Source organism: Tribolium castaneum, chromosome 3 (assembly GCF_031307605.1).
Source record: "Tribolium castaneum strain GA2 chromosome 3, icTriCast1.1, whole genome shotgun sequence".
NCBI classification, from domain to species: Eukaryota; Metazoa; Arthropoda; class Insecta; order Coleoptera; family Tenebrionidae; genus Tribolium; species Tribolium castaneum.
In genome coordinates this window covers 9,201,867-9,229,821 of record NC_087396.1, presented here as the reverse complement: position 1 = coordinate 9,229,821, position 27,955 = coordinate 9,201,867, and the positions used below count along the sequence as shown (strand labels likewise).

The 27,955-nt window shown below is 34.6% G+C and overlaps 1 protein-coding gene and 1 long non-coding RNA gene across 2 annotated transcripts; both read right to left on the bottom strand.

The window, feature by feature from the left end:
- Positions 1–4,339: 4,339 nt before the first annotated feature.
- On the bottom strand, positions 4,340–8,668 carry LOC103314333 (uncharacterized). Its single transcript, XM_015984642.2, has 4 exons — positions 8,488–8,668; positions 6,890–8,426; positions 6,305–6,408; positions 4,340–6,251 (listed from the first exon to the last, which is right to left on the bottom strand). Exons 3-4 carry the CDS (start codon positions 6,380–6,382, stop codon positions 4,797–4,799), a joined length of 1,533 nt encoding a protein of 510 aa, XP_015840128.2. The 5' UTR covers positions 6,383–6,408; positions 6,890–8,426; positions 8,488–8,668; the 3' UTR covers positions 4,340–4,796.
- A 10,888-nt stretch (positions 8,669–19,556) lies between these two features.
- Positions 19,557–21,876, bottom strand: LOC135265704 (uncharacterized). The gene is made up of 2 exons (XR_010333488.1): positions 21,625–21,876; positions 19,557–21,570 (listed from the first exon to the last, which is right to left on the bottom strand). It is a non-coding gene; the product is annotated as an uncharacterized LOC135265704 (long non-coding RNA).
- Between the last annotated feature and the right edge of the window lie 6,079 nt (positions 21,877–27,955).

Below are 27,955 nucleotides of genomic sequence, written 5' to 3'. Positions count from 1 at the left end.
GTCCCACCAGATATTTTCATATTTGGATATTAATATTAATTAAGATAAGATATTAATTGGAATAACAAAATTGGCAACTATTTACACTTGATAACCACTTTAAAATTAGTCTGTTCAAACTAAAAAATGTTTTTCTTTTTTAATTCCATATATCTTTAAAAGTGGTTCAAGCAGTTATAGTTAAAATAAACAAAAAATTTAGAAGTAAATTGAACTACAAAATTTTTGGTTAAAAAAGTTTATTTCAATTTTTTTTTCTTAATAGCCAACTTCCTCTCTAATCTCTAGCTCTCTCCTTTAAATTTACAAGCATGTTAATTTCCTTCGTTGATTCTCGCATTTTCGCCACCAGCGGCCCCAGAAGTACATTTGTATCTGCTTGCATCGCAGAAGTTTTTTTATTTCATCTAGTGCAGATTTCTTTGAAAAATTTTTTTTCTGTACTTGGGGGGCTGGAGTCTTCGCAGGCAGTGGTGGCGGCGGGGTTAGATGTCGTGGCGGTGGGGTAGGAAGTCGTGGCGGTGGGGTAGGAAGTCGTGGCGGCGGGGTAAGATGTGGAGACGGGGTTAGAGGATATTGTGGCGGGGAAAGAGTACGTTGCGGCGGCGAAACAGGACGGGGCGGAACTGGATCATGGGACTCTGTAAATTGAATGAACACGGATTATTACATGTAAACAAAATTGTAAGTTGCGAAAAACTATATTTGTCTGAAAATGTAAAATGCATTAATAAATATGTCACAAACTATTGCGTTTTTCTTGTTCATATACTTACCAACTTTACAGAAAGCAAAGGTGTCGATACCTCTCCGCGTATTCCCTCAACGCTTTCCTTTCCCACAAAGGCAAGCATTTTTTCCTCAAATGCATTGAGGGGAGCCGCATCATTTTCGCCCCCGCCCGTTTTTCTTGATTCCCTAAGCAGGGCATTAGCCCTCGATTTGGTCCTCGACTTGAGGTCTTTAAATTTTTTTTTCAATTCGCCCACAGACCGGACGCAGGGGGCCACCGAATTTACATGCGACAGGACTTGATCCCAGGCCCTGTCGCGATGGTATTGCGTTAATGATGGCCCTTTCAATGGGCCAAACAAAATATTTCTGCGGTTTTCAACTTCCACGATTAAAATTTCGACCTCCGTGGGAGTGAAATTTTTCGCCCGCCGGCCTTTTTTAATCGTTCTGAAAGTAATCACACAAATAATTTGTATTTTGTTTGGCATTAATTAAATAGTAGTTAATACATTTTTTATGATAACAATACTTACGCTTGATTTTCCATGTCAGTTTGGAATTTTACGAAAGCGCTGAAGGGTCACACACAAAAAAATTTTTAGACTAAATTGCCAGTTAGTAAGTCGGAATTGCCAGTTAGTAAGTCGGAATTGCGAGATACTAAGTCGGAATTGCGAGATACTAAGTCGGAACTGCGAGATACTAAGTCGGAATTGCCAGTTAGTAAGTCGGAATTGCCAGATACTAAGTCGGAATTGCCAGATACTAAGTCGGAATTGCCAGATACTAAGTAGGAATTGCCAGTTAGTAAGTCGGAATTGCGAGATACTAAGTCGGAATTGCCAGTTAGTAAGTCGGAATTGCGAGATACTAAGCCGGAATTGCCAGTTAGTAAGTCAGAATTGCCAGATACTAAGTCGGAATTGCGAGATACTAAGTCGGAATTGCCAGTTAGTAAGTCAGAATTGCCAGATACTAAGTCGGAATTGCGAGATACTAAGTCGGAATTGCCAGATACTAAGTCGGAATTGCCAGTTAGTAAGTCAGAATTGCCAGATACTAAGTCGGAATTGCGAGATACTAAGTCGGAATTGCCAGTTAGTGGGACTAATCAATAAACGACAAGTTCTCTTCAAGATTTTGTAATAGTACATTCCGTGAAAATAAAATAAATTATATACAAGCACAGATACAAGTTACAATTACGATTGTTATAGCAGCGGTGCAATATATATTAATACACAGGGTGTTAGGAAATTGCTACGAAAGCGCTGAAGGGTCACACACAAAAAAATTTTTAGACTAAATTGCCAGTTAGTAAGTCGGAATTGCGAGATACTAAGTCGGAATTGCCAGTTAGTAAGTCGGAATTGCGAGATACTAAGTCGGAATTGCCAGTTAGTATGTCAGAATTGCCAGATACTAAGTCGGAATTGCGAGATACTAAGTCGGAATTGCCAGTTAGTAAGTGGCAATGTACAGATAGTAATTATCAATCAATAATAAGAATAGATAACAGTCCATTTACAGTTTCGTTGTGGGATGGTTTACAGTGCGATTAAACATACTAAGTTGTTTAACTTGTAGAAAGTGCAAGTTGTTATCTAGTTTCCATAGCTTTAGAGTATGGAAGTTGATTCTTTACTTAAATTTTATTTTCGTTTGGGTTTACGGCATGCTGAAATCTTATCTTTCCTGGTTCTTCGACACGGAGTGTTTATAAGTGAAAGCACTTTAAAAAAGAGCTTTGAGAAGACTACAACTATTTCGAAGAAAAAGGTATTCACGTCTGCAAAATGTTCTGGTATTCTTACAAGAAGAAATTCAAAAATCTGGACAATTGCATGGATATAGATGGATGCACTTGAGATGCCTTCAAAAAGGTTTTATAGTACGTCAAGAAACAGTACGCTTCATACTTCAGATAATTGATCCTGTTGGAGTTGAGTATAGATGAAGAAAAAGGTTACGGCGAAGACAATATTTCAATAAAGGACCCAATTTTCTTTGGCATGTAGAATCCTATGATAAGCTTAAACCATATGGTATTGTAATCAATGGTTGCATAGATGGATTTTCTAGATCCATAATATGGCTTGAGGCTGGAAGTACAAGCAATGATCCTCGAGTTATTGCTGGCTACTTTTTAAAAACAGTGTATCGTTGTGGAGGATGCCCACGTACTGTTCGTACTGATATGGGTACAAAAAATTATTATCTAGAACAAATTCAACTTTTCTTTAAGCGTCTTGAAGATGATGAACATGCTCCACCAGCTTTCATATATGGAGCTAGTACAGCAAATCAAAAAATTGAATGTTGGTGGTCTATCCTACGCAGACATAATGCTCAATTTTGGATGAATTTATTTAGTAAACTAAAGGAAGACGGATATTTTGCAGGAACATTTCTTGACAAGTCTCTAATTCAGTTTTGTTTCATGGATATAATTCGAGTAAGTAAAATTTCTAATTTGCAAATTAATTAGTACAGTAATATTAGCTGTTTCAAAATTATGTAAATGTCAACGTCGCATTTTCTCTCAAAATTGGTTGTTATAAATTATTTATGCACTTCAAAAAATTAATAGCTAATGTAATCAATAGTTTCAATGAGAGATCTAATTATTTATACCTATTTTACATTTTTATCAACCATATTTAAAAAAATAATTCAGTATAATGCGACGTTGGGGTTTTTATAGTTTTGAAACAGCTAATAGTTACATATTAGTTTCATCACAAATCCTTGGTTTTTATAAGTGTTATACAGGATTATTCATCAGTAATTAAAGATCCTATGACGTCGCTCTATGATGACGTCTGACAGTAGTAGATTCAAGTTGATATCTATTTTTTACTTAACATCTATCAAAACTAATGTCCATTCAAATGCCGAGAAAGTTAATCCACAATTATAACTGTGGTTTTTATTTTACTGAATATAGCATAACACAGAACATTATTAATTGGCGGACAAAAGTCTTCATACATCAAATCAAAATTGAGGTTGTTTTTATACAGCCATTTTACACATTTATGTCATCATCATGACATTGATGTATGAAGACTTTTGTAAATGTGTAAAAAGTAAATTCAATATTTTTAAACATTGCAGGATGAACTGGACGAAATATGCTTAGAATGGAACTCACATTCAATCACAAGTTCTAGGAACAATATAAATCCAACAGGTAGACCCTTTGTGATGTATAATATGCCAGAACTGTATGAATCTTCTGATTACCTATTACAAGTGCCAGATGATGAAATAGAAGTTGTGAAAAATGAGTGTACATTTTTGGACAAAAGAATGCCTTGTGATAAAGACATTTTTGAACTGTGTAATGTACTAATAGAAGAAGGGCACTTAGAAAAACCTTCTGATCCATACAATGCAGTTAATCTGTACGTATATCTCCGAACTCAAATATTAAACTTATTATAATGTAAATTATTAATAAACTATGTTAAAGTAAACACGACGCAAGTGATTCATTTTTATCTGTAAAATGTAAACAAAAAAATTATACTACAAAAAATAAATAAAGTTTAATAGAAAATAAAGGTTAATATACAACTTAACAAAAGTTCAATTCTGGAAATATAAAAACGTAACATTAATTTTAGGAACATATCCTTAACAGGTGGTACTTAATTAGATCAAGTCCATTATCCAAATATTTGTACTTAACACGGAATTAAATTCGGATCTAAATTCTGTGTAGTCTTGATAGTCGAAGGGTAGTTCTAATGTATAAGAACATGTATGTCCAACTGGCAGTCTCTTTAATCCTGATACATTAGAAAAGGTAACCTTGATTTCATGACCCACAATCATATCCGCACCGGTACAAAAACGTAGAAAAGACGTTCGGTAGTTTTCGTCTGAATCTCGAAAATACTTTTTCAAATAGCCCATCACCTTCTCTTTTTCGATGGAAGTCACATCCTCAAATTTCAAAATAGGTAGAATGTTTTTCGAAGTGGGTTTTGACTTATTATAGATCTCAGCAAGTTGTTCTTGGGTTATTTTATTGCTAATAACGGAATGAAAACAATTTACAACAAAAGCTCCTTGTGGGCAATTTCCTTTAAGAGTTGAGAAAAATTTTCTTCTGATGGTTTCCATCTGCTTCCGTATTGATCTAAAAGTGGTTCAAAATCCACTGTACCAAAATTATGCAGTGCTTGAGTAAAAACTTCTTTTTCTTCCTCACTGACATATTTCATAAATTCGTCTTCGATAGGAGTTATGGTCTTTTTAAATAGTGAATTTTCGATAAATACAGTGGAAAGTTTGATCGGAAAATACTTTTCGGTTAACCAACTTTTCAAAAATATTTTTGCAATAGCTGTCCATTTTTTATCTCCGAAGTCATGTCTCAAAACAGGAATACGCACTGTTGTACCTTGTGTACATTTTTCGTACATTGTGGTCCAAAACTCACTCAATGCGTCCCTAAATACTCCACCAAAATCTACAGCCGCTTCTTCGTTGCCATTCGGCAACACAATTTGTATGTCAATTTGAGTACTGATGTCTAATGATGTATAAATATCAATTAACTCCTCAAAGATATGGCCACGATGCAAAGTTAATTTAGCAATACTTCCATCTGAGACACTGTTCTTTTCAATGGGAAGAATTGAGTTATTGGCATCTTCGACCTGCTGAAGCTCTAGTGCCAACAAAAAATCTGATGCAGTATTCTCACTTGGAGTTGGCAAAACTAGAAATTCTTCGACGTTGTAACATTCGTTTTCATCTATGACACGTTCATTTGTTAATCGCTCCTCGTAAGGGTTCCCTATTGCAATATTTGCACAATACGATTCATATTCATATGCACCACTTGTTAATGTTTCACATTTCTGTTTAGGATATGTTCTAGGCTCAATTGCGTGTATATTTTCATTAACTTGCCCAATTATCCTCTGAGTCGACAAATAAATTCTCAGTCTTGTTAAGCCAGTCACAGTATACATCTCTTCAACATTGTAGTGGTCGTTAAGTTGATTACCACCAAAATCAAAGACATCAGTTTTAAAATCTGAGATTTTTCCTTTTGAAGATATACCGTTAGGAAAGAAAAGTTCTATCGCAATTTTCAGCAAATCTTCTTTTTTGAAGCTTTGAGCGACGTTTACTTTTCTCGTTCCTCCACCACTCCTTGTACGAACTTGTTTAAAATTGTTTCCACTGTCCTCACTATGCAACCAGCCTATTTCAATAAATCTGTTGTGTTGCTTTTTCATAGCGACAGACATTTTTTTATCCATATTCAATTTTTTGGGAAACGCTTCATTTTCTTCATCACTACTTGACAAAACATTTTTCTTTTTTCGTTTTTGATTAATTTTTTTTCGCAGTCTGTCTAAAAGACTTTGTTTCCTTGATGAACAAGATGACACAGCATTTTTGCAATAATTTGATATGGCAATTCTGTCTCCATACACAGGAAATATTTTTGCTAAATCTTCGTCACTCATGACGTCTATCACCTTGCAATCAATCTACAAAATTGACAAATTAATATTGATTTTATATAATGTTGAATCCTGCACACCTTTTCTGTGCGAAGATATTCTATGGTATCTTCCTCGATGTCCCTGCTTTTCAAGAAGTTTTCAAAATTTTCATCCATATTTAAAAGTAAAACAAAATACTTGTCTGTAACCAAAAACAAAACAATAGTTTAGGGACAGGCGTAGCATAATTTATTTACCAACTATACGGAGCGCTCAAAAATCGGGGCACCGATGGTATGTGGCAGAGAAATGCTTACAATAAAGGCAGAAATAGTAAAAAATATCTATGTAGGTAGGCATTGCATCATTACAAATCGTCGTAGGATTACTAACCTAGCAATCCGTACTAATAGGTATATTTAAATGATTTTAATGTTTCCGGGATATTTGAAAAAGCTTAATCTCTCGATGGAAGTGCTATACAAGTTAAGTTGATTCGCCATTAGCTCGTACATATTCTATGCTCGTACATCTAAGCGTCACATTGGTTGAATTTGGTCACGTGATCTGTCGTTACTCTTAACGTTTGATTACAATAACATTACAATTAATTTAATAACCCTATCAACCGGCCCAAAGTAAATAAATATAAATTACGGAAAGACCTAAACAAGAATACTTACCAAAAATGTAGAACAGTATGTTTGTTTGACTTTGGAACGGTTCGACGTTTGAAAACAAAATTGTAAGTAAAATGGTGAAGCTCTGCGAAGGTTCGGTGTCGGTACCTACTCAATGTAGAACATACAATTACAGTGGACCACACCAATATTGCTAATTTATTTACTGAGCCCCGTCAGATCTTTTGATTGGTAACTAGTAGGCGTTTATTTCACTTTTTGCATTTTTGCGAAAACTGTTTCAAGTTTGTTAGAATGTAGTATATTATTTTCTAGCACTGTTGGTGGACTTTGAAACGAAACTATATCCCGTTTCAGTTCATAGTAGAATTGCAACACCGCAATTGCATTTTTCAAAGTGAAAAATAAAGCACAAATTAAGAGTTTCTGACTTACTAACTGGCAATTCCGACTTAGTATCTCGCAATTCCGACTTAGTATCTGGCAATTCTGACTTACTAACTGGCAATTCCGACTTAGTATCTGGCAATTCTGACTTACTAACTGGCAATTCCGACTTAGTATCTCGCAATTCCGACTTAGTATCTCGCAATTCTGACTTACTAACTGGCAATTCCGACTTAGTATCTCGCAATTCCGACTTAGTATCTCGCAATTCCGACTTACTAACTGGCAATTTAGTCTAAAAAATTTTTTGTGTGTGACCCTTCAGCGCTTTCGTATATTTGAATATTTGGCTAAAACGCACAAACTTTTTTTGTCACAAATATGTGGATCAACACTGCAAATTAATTGTTCATGCTCATCACTTTTATTTAAATTAAAGGTTGCACAACTTGATGTAATCTTTAAAGCAGCAACTTTTTAGCTTGATTTATAAATTCCCGTTCTGTTTACGCGACGCTGACGTTCCCGCTAGCGCAAAAGTTCATCATGCTATTTTATATGACGGCGTTTATAAAATCCCGCTACGTTCCCGTTTACGCAAAACATGGCCAAGTTCCAACTTTTGCGCTAGCGGTAGCCAATGCAAAATTAAAAATTAAATTAAAAATGGTTTTGTCTTCTTCAATAATAACTCGAATAAGTCAATGGACATATGAGTATATTTAAAAAATTGTTCAGGATCTTGGGTTTTCATAGGCAGGAATTTTGTTTTATAAAAACCTTTAGTTTTTCTGTTTCTATGTAAAAGCCTTGTTTTGTAGCGTCGGTTTCTTTTTCTTTTCAATAAAATGGTAGCAGCTGTGAGGCAAATCACTCCCAAACTTGTTAAACAAACATCTAAACTATCCATCGTTTATGAAAAAAAATTTGACAACTTATTTTTGTTAATGTGAAGTTTAAACTTTAATAATTCTATTAATAAAATGTAGCCAATCAAAACGCAACGTTTTTACTTGTAACGTAAATTTATAAATTGGAAAGACATTACGTGACGGGTACAGAGCGGGGACGTCAGCGGGACGTAAACAGAACGGGAATTTATAAATCAAGCTTTATTCCACGCTTTTCACCGTTTGCGTGCTTATCTAATTCACTAGTTCCTGTGTTAAATTCTTTTGCACAAGCGATATATCTAAAATTAAACATATTAATTTTACTTCTACTTCATGTAGAAAACTTAGCTATTACACTACCTGGATTTGAGAGGATCATTAGATTTCGCCAACCACCCCTTGTACTTTTCATTTTGTAACCAACTTTCTTGAAAAGTTTTCTTTCCTCGAATACACACACGTTTTTTCCTTTTAGCTGTTGATTCGTTGGAACTTGATTCATTTGTTGCACTCATATTGATTGTTTACGTGGGTAGTTATTGCAAATTTACACGAATGAGGTTATGATACGTTGTGACACGTAAGAGAGAAAGTGACTTTTGACAGAAAACAGCACCTGTTACCATAGAGTATCAAACATATTAGAATATCAAGTCTATATTCATCCCAAACATGTGGAGAGTTTTAGTGTCGCAGCACGTCCGTTAGAGAGTGAAGAAAAACTAGCAACACTCAAAATTTATTTAAATTTCCCTAAATATGACAATTTTTTCCCTTTTTCTCAAATTTAATTTCTGCAATAAAAATTTCTCACCAAATGAGTAATTTCTCACCAGTTGGCAACACTGGGCCGCACCAACTCGGGTGCCAGGAGTGTCTCGTACCTGGGCGGCAAGTCAGGGGGCGACATAAAAATTTTAACAAAAATTCATTTTGATTATACTGCGAGAGACGATTTTGGCACCCGCCAAACCAGTAGGGGTGTCCCAACTAAAATTTGCATCCCCTGAGATCTTCAATCTCGTCCAAGTTTGGAAAAAATGTTGAAATAGATTAATTTTAGTTTAAAGGGGGACCAAATCTTATCTTAGTTTCAAAGGGGGTCATTCACGAAACTCGATAACGCTCGATAGTGTCAGATAACTTGCAATCGTCGTTAAAGTAATTCACGAAAAAGTTGAAAGTTAGTATCTATAGCAACCGTTAGCACTCGTTAAAGTAATTCATCAAAACTTGCAAACACTTGCAAATGTCAGATAAGCATTTGTAATTTGCGGTACCTCATTTTCTGCCGCAAAGTAATTGCAAGTTGGATTTTTCAACGATTTTTCAATTTGGTATCTTCTTATTTAGAGTAGGTAACAAGTTTTCAAGTATCAATGATTTTAAATTTTAGTTAATTAATTTAAATGGCTATTTTCTTGCCTGCTGTTGCCGAAATTTTTGACGACGATGAAGATGCAGGAAACACAGAACTCAGAGAAAATTTTGATATAGGCCGTATTTCAAATTTGAATCTGTACCGAAGTACAAGAATAACAAGGGGAACATTCTATTATATAAAAAATCTAATAGACGACAGTCTTAGGAGAAAAACACGACGCTCCAACGTTTTGAATGTAGACTTGCAAATTTACGTTACTCTTCAATTTTTGGCAAGTGGTGGTTTTCAATGGTTAGTAGGAAACACTGCAAAAATTTCACAGGCTTCCGCTAGCAGAATTATTATACTATTGATGCTCTTGTGGAATTAGCTCCACAGTTTGTAAAATTTCCTACAGTTGAAGAATATCCTAACGTAAAACAAAAATTTTATGAAATTGGACAATGGGGGAGATTTCATGCCGGTTTTCCCAATGTCTTAGGTGTAATCGACTGTACACATGTACGTTTACAAAAACCGGCTCAAAATCCAGAGCAATACGTGGATAGATTTTTCCATCATAGTATTAATGAACAATTAACTTGTGGACCAGATCTCAAAATTTACAATGTATTTGCTGCATATCCTGGTGGAAATCATTATATTTGGGGTAATAGTGCTCTACGCACATCTCTTTCTGAAGGTTTTCTTCCTGATGGTTGGCTTTTACATAGGTATCACAGTTTTAAAAAGAATAATATACCAATGACAAAAAATATACAGGGTTATTCGTATTTATGAGACAATAAATGAACCTCAAAAAGGACCAATAAAATGATGCCAATTGAGATTATAACTCGTGACATATCGAAACTGATAAGAATTTTACAGCCCTGGGAAGTAGGGGTATGGAAAGACGTTTTCGTACCATAACTTTGGAACCATTTGACCAAATATTACAAAACTTGGTAGACTTACTAAAGAGAATATGCCTTTTAATCTGGTAATTACGAAAACGGGATACATCCATCCAGTTTCCGGTTGGAACATTTCCGGATCACATTTTTTGTGATCAAAGATCAAGCTTGAGTTTTTACAGGTTATGTCGTACGTAAGACCGGTGCAGGCGTCCGTAGACATTGTTAGCCGAATTCCTAGAAGAAAACAATACAAATTCAGTCAAAAATACCGCTGCTTTTATTACAAAATAATGCAACTTAGTAGTGAACTGAGTGTTGTTCATTTAGTGTCTGGATCTGTGGTCTGGAAGACAAGCGAGTAGATGCACCCATTTAGTAGGGGTACGCTTTTAAGAGTTTTAATGTCTTTATTTGAATTTGGTGTGTTAAACGTACAAAACGGAACAAATAATCAGGTACTGACTATAACTTTTTTTGTCAATTTTCGGTGAAATAATCAATGAAAAATGCTACCAGATTGGTTTCAATTTTTTGTAGGTTAGATTAAGAGACTGAACTAAACCCTTTTATTAAATATTTTCAATTTAGAGCCTCAAATTGAACTAAACTGAACTAAACCCTTTTATTAAATATTTTCAATTTAGAGCCTCAAATTGTCCAAAGTTAAAGTTGACAAGTGTCTGACAGGACTTGACAGCGCTTTGAGTGCAGATGCACTTTTTTGATTTTGGTCAAGTGCAAGCCTCTGTTTAAATTAAAATAGCTATCAAATGGTGCATTTTAGCGGTGTAGAAGGTTATACCTTTTTTATTCGCAATTGATTACTCTATCGATTTAGGCAATAAAAAAGTAGTGTTAAGAGGGCAAAAAATGTGACCCGGAAATGTTCCAACCGGAAACTGTGTGGATGTATCCGGTTTTCGTAATTACCAGATTAAAAGGCATATTCTCTTTAGTAAGTCTTCCAAGTTTTGTAATATTTGGTCAAATGGTTCCAAAGTTATGGTACAAAAACGTCTGTCCATACCCCTTCCCAGGGCTGTAAAATTCTTATCAGTTTCGATAGGACACGAGTTATAATCTGAATTGGCATCATTTCATAGGTCCTTTTTGAGGTTCATTTATTGTCTCATAAATATGAATAACCCTGTATATTAGGCGATTCTGGATACCCACAGAAAGCATGGCTTATGACTCCTGTGGGAAATCCGAGATCACGGGCTGAAGAACTTTATAACTCTGTTCACATTGCAACGCGAAACTCTATTGAAAGATGTAACGGAGTCTTAAAATCTAGATTTAGGTGCTTGGCCATGACTGGAGGTGCACTTGTCTATAGTCCAGGAAGAGTATGCGCCTTAACAACAGCATGTTGTGTTTTACACAACATTTGCGTTGAACGTGGAGAACGCATAGATGTAGATGACGACATAGTGGCTGCAGAATACATAGGCAGAGATGTAGCACCTCCGGTTGTTCAAATTATTGATGAAAATGTGCGAACTCGCTTAATTAGGGACAGATTCACTCGTTAAATTTTTCTGTTAATATTTTATTATAAATAAACTATTAAATCCAAATTTAACTATACATAACTGGCTACTTCAAACATTTTTTTTTCAAGTAAAACCGGTTTCACCAATAAAAAATAAATTTAGTAGCAGAATAAATCCACAGAAACGATTAATATATTACCGAATAAAATATCACAATACCGAATGAATGTTTTTAATTATTCATTAGATTTTATTATAAGTACACTAATAAATCTAAATTAGCTGTAAAATTAATTCGAATATTTTTTTTTCTTTTAACTGAAGTTTTCTCTGCTTTATTACTAACATCTCTTCATTTATTTCTAATTGCCGCTGCATTATTAATTTAATGTCGTTCACCTCCGAATATATCTTTTCTAACACGTTATTTGTTTTAGTAGCAGTATCCACTAAACTCCTTAAATTAGTTTTTCGTTTTGGTGTTTCCTGCCTGGCTGGTTCTATAGGTGGTATTTGTGGTCCCGTTAATTCACACAGAGTTGACGATTCATTTTCGTCGTTAGTCGCAAACTCCGCTGGAGGAGGAAGAATCACCTCAACCGGATGAGCGCAGTGTTTTAGGGGCGGAACACCAATGTCCATACCACCTTGAATTCCTATAATACTATATAGTAGCAAATCTCTTTACAGTTAGATTAATTTTTGAATTATTCTTATTTACTTTCAATACTTTCTTTTCTAATAAAAGAGCAGAGAAGCTCCTCTGAATCTGTAAGTTTAGTTGTTGTATTTTGCCCACCTCCAGTTTTCTTGGCCTCCCGGAATAAAGCATTTGCTTTTTGTTATGTTCGCGTTTTTAATTCAGCAAATTTGTTTTTCAGTTCTGTAACGGAACGTATAGTTGGGGTCACCGCGTTTACTTTTTCGGCTACGGTAGTCCATGAGCGATCCCTTACGTTCTGTGTGAGTTGAGGCCCTTTTAATTCACCAAAAAGGTATTGACGACGAGCTTCTACTTCGCGCGTTAATACCTCTACTTCTACCGCGGTAAAATTGGGTTTTCTTTTGCGCCATTCCCCATCATTCTTAACTCCCTTTCCCATTTTTGGTTAACACAGATACACAGATTACATAAATTACGAATAGACACGATATTTTGAATTCGAATTGCTTCAGATATTTGACAAGTGACGTTTATTTTTGCAAATCAATGTGCTGTGGGCAATTCGTTAGCTACTCGATAAGATGCCGATAGCTTGCAATTTTTTTGTGAATTAGGTTGCAAATATCTCGATAAGCCTCGGTAACGGAATTGCAAGTTGCAGTTATAGCAACGATTTGCAGATAAGTTTCGTGAATGACCCCCAAAGTATTTTCTGCATCCCTCTGGCGTTCAGGGCTACCCCTTCAGAAAATTTAAATTGCAAGATGCGTCGAATAACACATCATTTTGAAGGTGCTTTTATTGGCTATGCAACCATGTCCTTTTTTTAATTTTGATTTATTGTCGAGAAACACGAAATTGATTTATGATCAATGGTATTTTGAAAATTGCGCGGGATAAACAGCTGATCTAAATTTTGATTATTATACATACTTCCCTTTAGTAAAATACATCCCACACTTCCTCCATACATCCCTCATACATCTTTTGATCTCTGCACATCCTCGTAGAGGTTGTTCTTAAGGTACTGGATGCTGTCATGGCAGTGGCGGTACTAGCTTCCAAATCTGGGTGGGCACATTGGTGGGCCAAGAAAATTTTCGTTGGGCACATAAACTAATTAGATTACATTTAATTTTGTCTATTAGCAAATTTGTAATTATGTTCATTTCGATTCAATTTAGTTAGTAAGTACTTAGTTTTCGTTAATTTTTATTTTAGTTACAGTTCTATATTTTACTCTAAAACTATTAATAAGATGATAACTCACCTAGTGCAATAAGATTCCGCCATTTTGATGGGAAAATTCACTTGCGATGTCTGATGTTAAGTTTTGTAAATAGTCACTTACATCTTTGAACATTGTCAAAATTTTGGAGTACATACACAAACAAAACACGAAATCAAAATCAATTTGATGCAGTAAACCCACAGATTCAGCAGAACGGTCGTGATTTTCAGAGTTTAAATTATTTAATAAGATTAATACTTCACTTAAAACTTTTTTCATTGCAAATGTAGCAAAAACTTGAGCGGACCATCTAGTGAATGATGTATGCTTCAATTTTGTCGGTTTTTGAGAAGGACGTATTTCCTTTTGGAGTTCAATAAATTTAGCAAAACCACAACATGTTTTTATTTGTTGCAACGTTAGAAACGATATATGGATGAGATTGAATCCAACCATCCGGTATAGTTATTTCTTTAAAATCGTAAGAATTATGCAGGTGTATTTTAATTGTTTATAATATAAGTAATAATAAATTTGAAATAAATATTTAAATTTGTTTTTGGAAAAAAGTGAAATTTATGCAGATTGCTCTACGAAGAAATGTCTAATACTACACTTGACGAACAAGCACCGTCTTTGTTATTTTCGTTAGCTAAAAGAGGATAGAAAGTGTGACATGCTTAATACGGTACGTTCTATCTTTGTCGCATGCCTTTTTACAGTATAAAAGAAGATAGCAGTATGGACGTATTTCTGTATTTGTCCCGTGACGTTTTATGGTTTATCGGGATATCCTCGTGGAATGGACTGTAGATCTGTGCGATGCAATTCTGGATGGCAATCTGGCATTTACTTAACGTAGTTTTGATGTAATTAAAAAGAAAGAGGTGAAGCATTTAAAGAACTTGCTGCTTGAAATCCCAAAATTCGTTCATAAACAATTCCATCAACGTAGTACTTTATCACAAGATTTGTTTTTGTTTAGAAATGTCTTTGGTCTCATCACATATAATTGCAAAATACGACGCTCGTTCTAATTCTGCAGATACTTGCCTTAAAATCAATTTTGATATGATTTCTAATATTTCAACCTGAATTTTGGGGCTTGTACATTTGGCATTTTTATAATGGTCTTGACCGCTCAATTTTTTTTACTATGTTGTTATATTTTGCCATTAAATTTAATAACTTAAAAAAATTCCTCTGTTTGAACTTGTCAAGTCCTCCTGTTGGCCGCGCTGTGTAATTGTTTGTGTAGCAGTATATCGCAAAATATCTGCTATTATGAGGACGTACTGTCGATTTTCCTGCACAAGTGCCAAATGAGCTCCGCTAATTTAAGACGCAACACTTCCAGCGTCATTGTTTTTAAAGAAATTCACTTCATTTGGTTGTTTTTATGTTCAACACTAAATTCATGTTTTTTAAATCCCGAATCCCTTTCCATGGCCCGTTTCCAATTTTTAAATGCCACAATAATAAATACGGTATTTTCGTCAACACTGATTGCAAAATGTCTACAACAAAAACAAAACACTGAATCACCAATTAATTACACTATATTCAATCGTTACATAAATTGAACCACTCTTTTTTAAATTGTCTGTATCTATTGCCGAATTTAGTTTTTTTTTTATAAAATTTCAAAATTGGTTGTGTAGGCCCATCACTAACGGAATGCGAAATGTCTAATGGTCCTGGTTTTTTCACAGAGGTGCTCGGAAATGACGGTACTGTTTCTGCATTTGTGGATTGTTTACTTTTGTCTTTTGATGTGGAATCCGAATTTTTGTTTCCTTTTCAGAAACTACAGAAGTCGAACCTTGAATTGTGTCATTAGATTTTGTCTTTTTCACGGAAACCGTGAAGGAATCTTTTATCGCTTACTCATTTCGATAATATAATTATTTTAATGAAATTTAAGTAATATCGTATGTAAAGCACGCGACGTCTCGAACAAAACTAAGAAGAATAGTATATTAAGTATCAAGAACGGTAAGGAGATTTTACCGATCGAAGACAATTGCTTGGAGGAGCGTAGCGACGACTCCAATTATTGTCTGAGATCGGCAATCCTTAACGTTCGTGATGCTTATGGCGTTTTTTGCACGATTCTTAATTTTTTTTAAATAATTATTAAATAATGTCAAAATAAGTGTCAAGACAGCAGGTTATGTTTACTGGCTGCTACGTCCAAGGCGTCGACAAAATTACTTACCGACGCCTAATTTACTTACTGACGCCTTTCGACGTAGCAACTAGTAAACACCACATACTGTCTAGGAAACAGGCGTAGTAAACAATGAAACAGAGCTCAATCGTGCAAAAAATTATATTCAGCCATAAGTGTCTGTGTATTAATTTTTAAACATGTACTACTTATAAACACCACAAGTGCTAGTCTAGACGATAATATTTACAAACTTCAATATCTCGACCGCTATGTCATCAATTCGTGGTACTAAGCTGAGTTAGCTTTAAGTGTTGATGGAAATGAAATCCTAATTTGCTAACGTATGGGTTTTATGAATACTTGCATCACGTATGAGTAGCATTTAATTAATGTTGGGCATAATCGATATATTTTAATAATCGAATGAATCGAAATAATCGTTTGAAATAATCGAATGATTATTCGAATGATCGATTATTGTCCAGTGCGCATGCGTGTCGTCACGCGAGAATGTATGTTTTCGAAAACAGGCATCATAACTAATAACCGAAGAAATAGACTGGAACCTAAAAATTTGGATTATCTAGTATGTTAGAAACGCTATTCAGATTATTGAAATAAAATTCAAGACGCTCAGACCAAAGTTTATTTAATTTAGTATTGGACACATGTGTACTGTTTCACGGCCTAATTCAATGTCCCTCCCGGCTGATTTTTCTCTCGCTATCTGGGATACCGTCCCTCTGCCCCCTTGGTACTTCGTATCCCGAGCAAGTCGTTCCGGGCTGTCTCTTGGTCTAAACATTTGCGATAATCCTAAGTGCCGTATCACCGGTGTTAAAAGATTGATCCAAGACTCCAGACTCCAACCCTGGGAACTATTCTAACAAGTATTTTTAAACACAAATTTGCAAATGTAAATAAATTTGAATAAATTTTGTTTTGATAAATTCCTAATCTAATGTGTCACTTTACAAAATTTAAACAGCCGATGAACCACCAACATAACAAAAACTCAAGTTCGATTATTCCCCAGTTTCCCACCATGGTTCATTCGTTCATTTGAGAAACGAAATATCATCGAATCGAAAAACGAGTGTTCGGAACGATACGAATGAATTGGATTTCGATTATGAATGATTTCTAAAGTATAATCGAATGATCGATTATTCAGACATATCGAAATATTTCGATAATATCATTCATAATCGCCCAACACTGCATTTAATAATTAATCTGCAAATTTGCCGGGGAGTACATGGGTGGGTCAGGCTTTTTTCGGATGGGCATTGGACGTAACTCTGTGGAGGAGTGGGAGAACCGCCACGTTGATACGTCACAATATTACAAACGTGTTGTTTACATCGTGTCTTTTATGGTTTTTAATAAAAAAAATGATGATTGTAACCTAGTGGTGATGATTTTTTTAGTTAATTGTGTTGTTTAGCTTGATAGCAGTGCAGTGAAAAAAAACAGGAACACCACTAGGAGGGGAATTTCAATTTTGCAGAACCAATAATAATTTGAAGACCAGGGCTTTAAAATAATCCAATCGACCTGAAATTTAACACACATAAACAACTTAATAATAGCTTTCATTTGGTATTACTTTTAACTCTTTTGATTCAACTCTTAGAAACATCCCCCAATTCAACCTTGCAGACCAGGGCTTTAAAATGATCCGACCGACTTGAAATTCAACACATATACATGGTTCACGATTGTTTCAAATTCGGACTATCTATGAAAATGTGACATTGTTGCACTGTTGTCAGTTTGTCACATTTTTTAACACAGTCATAATTGAATACGTACGTTCTCAATAGCAGAGACCCGGACCCAACGAAATAAAGATTCCGTTCGAGTTTCGGTTCTAAATGAGTAAAATTTTGGGTCCATTCCGGTTCCGGTTCTAGATGAGCAAGAAAATTTTGATGCCGGTCCGATAGTAAAAAATTAAAACGGAATATAAATTCCGGTTTCGGTTTCGGTCCGGTTTCCAATACTACATCGGTTATAAATGTGTTAAATCTTTTTTTTAGTCTAAATGTGTTTAATTATTGTATCTCCTAAAAACGGTCTAAGGTATAACTGAAACTGGTACATATATAAATTTTATATTCTAATGATAATTATGTAAAGAAATAAATAATATTATAATTATTATAGTTGCACACAAGGGCGTAATCATAATATTGTACCAAATTTTTCCTTTTTTTAATTAAAAGGACGATTTATTTTTAAAGGTTCTGCCGTAACAGTTCAAAAAAAAATCAAAATAATTCTTCCGGCTTCAGTTCCGGTTCACAACAAAATTTACGTTGCGGTTCAGTTTTCGGTTCTGTATTAGTCAAACATTATCATTAGAGAACATAAAAAATTTTAATTGAAATGAAATTTACACATAACGTTATATAATGTAGCGGAGTTATATTTTAATAAAAATTCTTAAAAAAGAATTTAACAAATTAAACATCAAATTATTCCAAGTGTTAAGTATTAAATTTCAGAATCCGAAACATCAAAATCTGTTTCTGAATCAGACTCACTTAGAGAAATAATAAATGGAGGAATATTTGCAAACCGAAAATTGCCCATGTGTTTTGTCCAATATGAAGCAATTAATTGTTCGCAGTGTTTACAGAAATTTTGCCACATTTCGGGTGTACATTTCATGAGTGATTCCGACCATAGATTTACAACTTTATTTCTGCTTAAAGGTTGCTCATTTATATGTTTATTATAATAGTTCTTAGAAAACCCCCATGCCAATTCAATTGCGTTATACTGGCAATGATATGGGGGTAATCTAAGAACTTCATGTCCATAGTCATTTAAAATTTTATCTATTACATACTGTTTTTGATTATTTGCTTTTAAAGGTTATATTAATTCCCACAACTGATTTTTAGTGAAGTTTTGATCAAATTCTATATGATGATTAATCTTAACCATCGTGCATTTTACTCTTGGTAGAAGACGACGTGGGCATTTCTTCCAATTGCATCGAGTGATACGGAGCATTATCCATTATCACAAAAGATTTAAATGGTAGTTTAGCTAAAGCAGGAATTAATTGGTTAATCACCCATTTTGAAATATTTCTCCATTCATAGTTTTGTGATAGTCTCTGTCATTATTCGCCGCATCCAGTAAAAGGTCACATCCTTCCAAAAAGCCAAACCGACATCCCGTATGTAATATAGTGAACCTTTTGCCTTCACTTTTAATTTTTGAAGGATTGCTTCTTAAGTCTTCTTCGTGAACCCACCGTCGAACATTGCTGCCATTTTGATAAATCCACGTTTCATCCAAATATACAAAAATTAAATTTTCAGTGGAGTTTTGGTACTGAAGAAATTTTCGTAAAAAACAATTTTTGATGCCAGAACATGTATCTCCAGAACACGACCTCCTAGATCAGTGTTCTTCAACCTTTGCCATCCGGCGGAACCCTTTGTCGAGATATTTTTTTTTATGGAACCCTTCATTTAGTAATACACCCAGATGAGATTTTAGGGACAGCTGCGTTGACTTGTTACGAACAAGGTGAGCCCGTGCTTTGGTAATAAAAACTCTAAATAAGATTTAAATTTGCATTTATTTAAACAAACTTTAAACAAAAAGATAAATATTCCAAATAAAATAATATATAAAATAAAAAATAAAAATTAATGACTTTTTTGCGCTTGCTTATTATTGCACAAATTATCAATATCGGGATGGATCGTTGTTAATTGGAGACGCATATCATCCTCAGCGTCAAGTCTATTTCTGTACTTGGGTTTTGGTGCGACGTAAACAGAAAACGATTTCTCACAAAGGTAGGTTGTCACGAAAGGCATCAATTCTTTTACGGCACGTTTGGAAATTTCTGGAAATTCGTCCATTAATTTTATCCAAAATGGGCCAATGCCATCCGGTACAAAAGTAGACTTTAATGTTGTATCAGTGCGTATATCTATCAGTTGCTCCCTTTCTTTAATTGGGAGGGTATCCACATTACCACACTCATTAAACGGATTTTCGACCCAACTAATATTGTTGCACGTAGGAGGAAAATATTCCAAAAAAGTGTTTTTCAAGCCATTTAAATGTTCCAAAATATTGCTTTTTAAATTCGGGTCTAATGCAGTATTACTGGTTTCCAAAAAATCGTTTAAATTAGCAAAACATTCCGTATTATTTTTGGTGATACATTCCTCCCAAAGCTTGAGTTTAGATTTTATCGAGTTTATTCTGCTATTGACCTTAAAAATTGTAGAATTTGGTCCCTGAAGTGAAAGATTAACTTCGTTCAGGTATGAAAATATATCTGCAATGTAGGCCAGATTTTGAAGCCAACTAGTATCATTAAGTTTTCCAGCAAATTCACGTTCATTAAAAAAGATTCGAATTTCATCACGCAATTCCCAAAATCGCGTTAGGACCTTTCCCCTCGATAACCATCTTACTTCGGTATGAAGAAGGAGATTTTTATGTAAGCTTCCCAAATCATCGCACAATAGGGCAAATACCCTGGCATTTAGAGGTCTGGATTTGATGAAATTAATCATCTTAACGGCGTCATTGAGTACTTCGTGCAAAGCATTTGGTATCCGTTTGACAGCGAGAGCATGACGATGAAGGCAGCAATGGCTAGCTTTGATGTCTGGAACCAGCTTTTTTATACGTGCTATTACGCCCTTTATAACACCCACCATAGCTTTGGCTCCATCAGTGCATATGTGATAGCATAAATTCCAAGGAATTGAATGTTTTTCAAAATAAGCATTAAGTAAATTAAATATTTCTTCACCTGTTGTTTGAGTTGGCAGAGCCTTGCAAAAAAGCATATCTTCCTCAAAAGAAGATTCGTGTATGTATCTCACAAATACTAATAAAATTGCTAATCCAGCTACATCTGTGGACTCATCCATTTGCAAAGTAAATCCACATTTAGCATTTTTCAAACGATTTACTAGTACCGCTTCGCAGAAATATGACATATCTTCAATTCGTCGTGAAATCGTCGTGTCAGACAATGGGACGAGATCGACTTTGCTTGCAAATTTTTCGCCGAATACGCATGTAGTTAAGTCTTTCGTACAAGGTTTAATTAATTTTTCAGCAATAGTATAAGCTTCGCCTTGTTTAGCTATGCGCAAGCTAACTAAATAAGATGCTTTTAGTAGATTTTTATTATCATCACGAACATATCTTTCAAAGGTATGCTTTTTCTGATTTAGTTCATTACATTTTCTTTTAAAATATTCGCTTTTACCTTTTAAAGTCGGATGTTTAGTGTCCAAATGTCGCTTCAGCTTTGCAGGATTTAAACTGCTGTTGTTCACTACTTGCTCACATATTACGCAAAGTCCATTTGGCTCATCTTTATCACCAGTCCAAGTAAATCCGAAGTTCAAGTAATCTTCATCATATTTTCGTTTTTTTCGACTTGTTGTTCCCGCTTTATTTTCTTCTCCAATAATATCTGTCGAGTCTAATGTTGGCGGAAGACAGTTGGAATTTTCAAGATAGCAAGAGGATTGTTCTTGGGATTGTGATTCCAATTTGCCACTTTTGAGCCAATTCAGCATCATATTTCTGAACGATTCTAGGTTAGGATCAAACAAAATACAATTTATTTTAAAACTGTAAGTTAACTTACCTTTGCTTGTCTAAACCTAAAACAACAACAAAACTACGACCACAAGTACAGTTACATATTTTTGAAAATTAAGGTTAAGTGCAGTGTAAGTCAACTATGCGAATGGATAACATGTTTCAACATGAAACTCCGATTGACGCATGTGCATTCTGAAGAGCGGCGCGGCCGACGTCTCTCGAATTGAAGCAATGACTCGCGGAACCCCGAAAGCCTTTGGGTGGAACCCTAGGGTTCCGCGGAACACAGGTTGAAGAACACTGTCCTAGATCAAGCAAGAGACGTACCGTCTCTATCCGGCCAGTCGTATTCTTAGTTACCGGGCTTATTTGTGGTTTCTAGAGAGCGCTACTGTATTTCCCCATTCAATAATTGCGGGTTGCCTGCAATTAAGGCGTTTTTTTTAATTAAGTGAAATACCACCATACGTACATTCACACATACAAATAATAGAGATTCAAATAAAAAAAAATTAATTCAAAATAAAAATGTTTTGTTAATTGAGTTTTAACAATTTTCGTTTTTTTGTATTAACAGATGTTTTTTTAATTTTTTCTGACTGTAATTTACAGTAATTCGTTAGTATAGGAGGTATTAATTTTTCTACTAACACATTACACACTAATTTACAATGGTCTTTGCATCGAAAGATTGGAAGATATGAAACAAGTATTTGTCGTAAAATAATGTCTGGATTTTATTTGGGCAAACTTGTAAAAATTTCAACAATTATTTCCACAATAAAAGTTACCAAACCTACAAAGAGCTTATTGGGATAGTTTAATTTCCCTCTGTCTTGGTTGTAAATTAACTCAAGTAACGGGCTATTCTTTTGTAGATGTGTATTTCGTAGCGGTGTCAAACAATCTTTGCACTTATTCACACGGTCTTCAATTTTCATAATAAGGTACTCACACAAAAATGCTGTTGCTGCGGATTCTATTTGAAGAGCCTTATTGTCAATACCCAAATAGACAATACCCAAATTTTCAAGTTTTGCAATAATGTTCTCGTTTAGTGTAACAGAAACATTTGAAATTTCGCTTATAGGATCTTGCAAATTTTCGGTTGGTAGTCTTGCCTCACTGATATACTCTAATGTTGAAAGCGAATTACTTGATTTCACGCTTTTTATTAAGCCACTTCTTAGAATTTGGCGTAGTGCGTGTTCAGCGGCTCTACAATCGGTCAGGTCATTTGAACCACCACGAAGACGTACATTTGCGAAGATTGATTCCACTGGATCTGAACTGAATCGTCTTGTAAGAACGTAATAAAAATTTAAATCTTTTAGCAAGTATGATATGCATAAATACGAGCTTTTTGAGGTGAAAATCAAAGCTTCTGCAGTTTCTTTGGACAACCCTTTCAATCATTTTTCTGCAGAGCAAGATTGTATATATGCCGTTCACGACGTATTTAGGTTCGCAGTGGCTATGGAAATATGGCATTTTAGTTGGTGACACTGGAATTTGATTTTGTAGGTTAGAGTTGTTAACATATTAATGTCAGCCTTGATCACAGGCATTGTTTCCTTACCTATATACTTCCAAATTAAAAAAAAGTATTAAATTAATAATAGAAATAATATAACACCAATTATATTAATAATTGTGGTTAACTTTATTTAAACTATTGTCATTTCCAATTTTTAATTTTCTGGTTCTGATTCGAAATCCGATTCTGAGTCAGATTCTCCTAATGAAATAATGAATGGAGGTATATTGGTATATGAAAGATTTCCCACATGTTTTGTCCAATCTGCATAGATTAAGTCTTCACAATGTCGACAAAAATTTTGCCACATAACAGGCGTACAGTGTGAAAGAGATTCAAGCCATAAATTGGCAACTTTCAGTGTTGGGCATTGCTTTCTATGCAATTGTAACGACATCTCGCGGTGAATTGTAATAGATTCCTGTAATTTGTAATAGATTTTTTTTAATCAAAATTAATTTCAGCAACGTCATTTTATTAAATAAATCTCAATTCTTTCAAAATAATGTATTATTGCAACATCCACATGAAACAACTGAACTATAACATAAAATAAAATCCGACAATATTCAAAGAAAGCAATTAAATTGCAAAAAACAACAAATATATATCTGTTAATAACACAAAATGTATGAACCTAGCTTTACAAAGGTCACATTCTATCTACCTATCTAAATTTTAAAATCAGTCTTTTTATATAATTTTAGGAGAAATTGCACTTCTAAAAAAGTACAGAAATACAAATAGATAACAATTACATAAAAACAAATAAGTCTTTTTTTCAATATTTAATACTATACCTATAAGTATAACAGCAACAATCAAAATATTGCATATACCAAAAGTTAAAACAATATGTCAGCAATTTCTTCCGTTTTATCAGGCTTTTCTACGTTCTCTCTTGTTAAGTTACAAGTCAGAAAATTTTTGGTAGGTTGGAAATTAAAGCATTTCACATTTGAAACAAGCTGTTTAGTATGCAGTAATGCTTCACACGTTGTGACATCCAGTCTGTTTCTATTCTTTGTTTTAATTAAGTTCAACTGAGAGAATACTCTTTCTGCACCTGCAGAAGAATGAGGCAATGACAAAAATAATTTAACAAAAATAGTTAAGTTTGGGTACATGAACTCGTCCACCCCATTTCTCATTTCAAAAACGATGCTCCAAAATTCTTCTACACTTTTGTCATTATTTTCCAACAAAATATCATTATGCTTCAAATTTCTCCACTCGGAACTAAGCTTTTCGACATCCATCCCTTGTAGTTTGTCTTTAAATCTTATACACATACCGACTAAGGATTCTGGATTCTGTGTAACAATTTTCGGACACAAATTCCTTGCAAAACGTAAAACCATGTCGCTAAACTTGAACCTTTTTTGAATTTCTTTATAAAAGGTGATGTAAAAATTCAAACATGATGTAAAAAAAGGTACTAAATCTGTTTGAGGCAACTTTGATTCTAGTAATGTTATCACTACTCTTGGTCCCAAATACAGTTTCGAAATGTCCAAGTAATAATCCGGATGGTAAACAACTTTGTCATGTTCAGATTTTTGAGACGATTAAGTAACACGTGCAATTTATACTTTTCAGATTGAAATTCGACATTGATTTGATTGATGATATCCAAAATGAAAGCAAGGAACTGAAAATATAATTTAAAGATAGGATTGCTCAATGCTTGTAAAATAAGTTTCGCTTTTGGAACGTTTTCCACATCGGCTTCGTTTTGAAAAAATAACACTAATGCTGGCCACTGCTCAAGAATTCGTTTTACTACACTTCCCAAACTCAGCCATCGAGTTTGGGCAAGTTTAAGAACTTTGTGACTTTCAACATTGGTAAACGTCTGGAATTCCTCAAAACTTTCAGTTCTTTTACTTGAATGAGCAAAATAAAGATGAATATCTTTAGTCAGTTTCTCTACTGATGTCGGCAGCATAAGACAGGCAGGTGTTGAACACAAATTAAGCGAGTGACATGAACAACCAAGTACATAAAGATCGGGCACAAGTTCCCTTAGCTTGGCTTGCACACCGTTGAACGCACCCATCATGACTGTGGCATTATCGGCTGCTAGTCCGATTAGATTTGTGATCGGTACATTATTTTCCAAAAAATGTTGATTTATCGAATCAAAAATACCCTGTGATGTACAGTTTTTAAGCCTAACTAATCCCCAAAACTTGTCTAGGACACGATTCTCCTTATTACAATAAAATCGTGCAATCAACACCAAACATTTAAAAGTGGATGTATCAGTCGTTTCGTCGATTATCAAAGAAAATTTTATGTTTTTTAAAGTTTTCGTCAGCTCAGTCATTTGTTCTTTTCTCACCACATCTTTCATTAATACTGTCCCTTTCCTTCTTGATAGTTTAAGGCGCTTTGCTATTTCCGAGTCGGAACACACCGAGCTAATCAATTTAGGAAGATGATCCATAATTGATAAAGACAAATTATGTTCCGCAACAAATCCAAGCAATTTTATTTCACCTCCCCGCACTCCTTGTTGGGTTCTCTCTTCTTTTTTATTATTAAAAAAGTTGGAGACCTAAAAACTCATGTCAACATTTGCTAATATTCATATTGATATCACACCTTTGGCAACTCAGTGGCGTTTTTTAGTTTTTTTTGATGGAGGGCTGATCGTTCGTGTCTTTCAAGATGCGTAATTTCTCCTCTTATGGTCTTACACCATAATTTGCAAAACGCTTCCCCATTACTGTTTTTCACTAGCCATTTACAAAATGATTTTTTTAACCATGACTCTTTAAATTTTTGCTTTTACTGAAGTTTTCTTTTTTTATTTGTTGGTTCCTTGTTCGTGTCTTCTGATGATAGCGAAGACTGTGTCTCCTCACTTTCTTGACTTTGACTAGTTCCAGCCACTGAACCAGTCGTTTGAGTTTCAGTACTTTCAGTTTCAGTTTTTTTGGTCGATTAGTGATAAACCTAAGAGAGTCGTTATTTTCTATTGCATTTTTTAAATACTCAAATCTGAACTTACTTGTCCATGGTAATTAGTTAAAACCGTGAAACAGGGTCGCGAATCGCGTTTTCGGGAAAAGACAAAAAAAGCGCAATCCTTCACAGTATTCTAGGCTTCACAGCATTGTCAAACTCGGAGAGAAAGAGAGAGGTTAGGTTGGGTTTTGGCGCCAAAGTAATGACCACGCATGAGCACATGAGGTGCATGAGAGACAAATCCCGCAACACAACACACAACAGACACATCACAAGCACACATTACACAACCAAATTGACAGCTGATGGGATGACTGATGTTATGTTTGACTTTTGACATTAAAACAGTAACATCTAACGGTTGTGGCGCTAATTTTCAAAATTTGCTTCACCGTCAATATCAATAAAAACTAATCAAACCTAAATGTAATAGATTTTATATAAAACGTAATAGCGTAATAACCATAGAACCAAAGTAATAGATATGTTACGTTTGTAACAGGGGTTCCAACCCTGGCAACTTTATGTCTTGAAGGTGGTTGCTCGCTTATATGTTTGTTGTAATACTTCTTAGAAAACCCCCATGCCAATTCTATAGGGTTATATTGACAATGGTTTGGGGGTAGTCTAAGAACTTCATGGCCTTGGTCGTTCAAAATTTTGTCGATTACATAATGTTTTTCTAAATTTTCTCTAAAAGGTTGTATTAACTCCCACAACTGCTTTTTCGTGATATTTTTATCAAATTGTATGTTGTGATTAATCAACCGTTCCTGCATTACAGTTTTATTACCAGAAAATGGGGGCAGTTTGTTTAAGTGCATCGAATGGTACGGTGCATTTTCCATCATGACCACGCATTTTTTTTGGATTTTTGCTAAAGCAGGAATTAATTGATTAATCACCCACCTCTGAAATATTTCGCCGTTCATTGTTTTATGATAGTCTCGATCATTATTTGCTGCATCCAGTAAAAGGTCACATCCTTCCAAGAAACCGAACTGACACCCTGCATGCAGTATAGTGAACCTTTTGCCTTCATGTTTGATTTTTGAGGGATTACTTTTTAAGTCATTTTCATGAACTCAGCGACGAATGCAACTACCATTTTGGTATATCCGTGTTTCATCCAAGTACACAAACATTATATTTTCACTGGAATTTTGATATTGCAAAAACTTTCTTAGAAAAACGATTTTGGATGCAACAATATGTTTTTGTTCACATAAGATTTTTCTCCCATTTACCAGTTTATATTTATAACCCATGGACTTTGAAATTTTGTACAAAGTAGTTCGTTCACCATCAAATTCCAAATTGTCTTTTGCTTGCTTTAACAGTGTATCAAGTGTAAACATCATGAATTTTAAAAAAATTGAATATGTTTTCCATATAAGTCACTGTGGCTTTACTGTCTTTAAAATGAAGATATTCTTGGCCTCCACGATTAGCAAGATACTGAATTGAAGCAGTAACTGAAGGAAAAAATATTTAATTGCCAAATAAACTTTCATTTTTTCCAAATTAGAAGGGTACATGTGCTTTTTGGTTAAAAATCTTACTGGTTTAATAATCAAGTTCTGTTGCATCTCTAAAAGCTCTAAAAGCTCTAAAAGATAGTCCGCCGTAATAACACCATCACGTGAAGCCATATCGTGATCCAAGAACAAGTTCATACAGTTCTTGACGAGATGGCAGTAATCAAAACTTAAAAATAATCTAAGTGCAAGATCAACAGGATGAACGACCATATTTTCAAGCTTTCCATTTCCAAATTGTTTGAAGAGTGCAACATGACTTTTACGGTTATCCCCCACAATTCTTATAACTTCAAAGCCACATTCGAGCAGTAATTTCAAAACTT

Excerpts from the sequence above, each read along its gene's own strand:
- LOC103314333 (XM_015984642.2), bottom strand. The coding sequence starts at position 6,382 with ATGGATGAAAATTTTGAAAACTTCTTGAAAAGCAGGGACATCGAGGAA. Across the intron at positions 6,252-6,304 it reads AATATCTTCGCACAGAAAAG|ATTGATTGCAAGGTGATAGA; the intron begins GTGTGCAGGATT and ends TCAATTTTGTAG.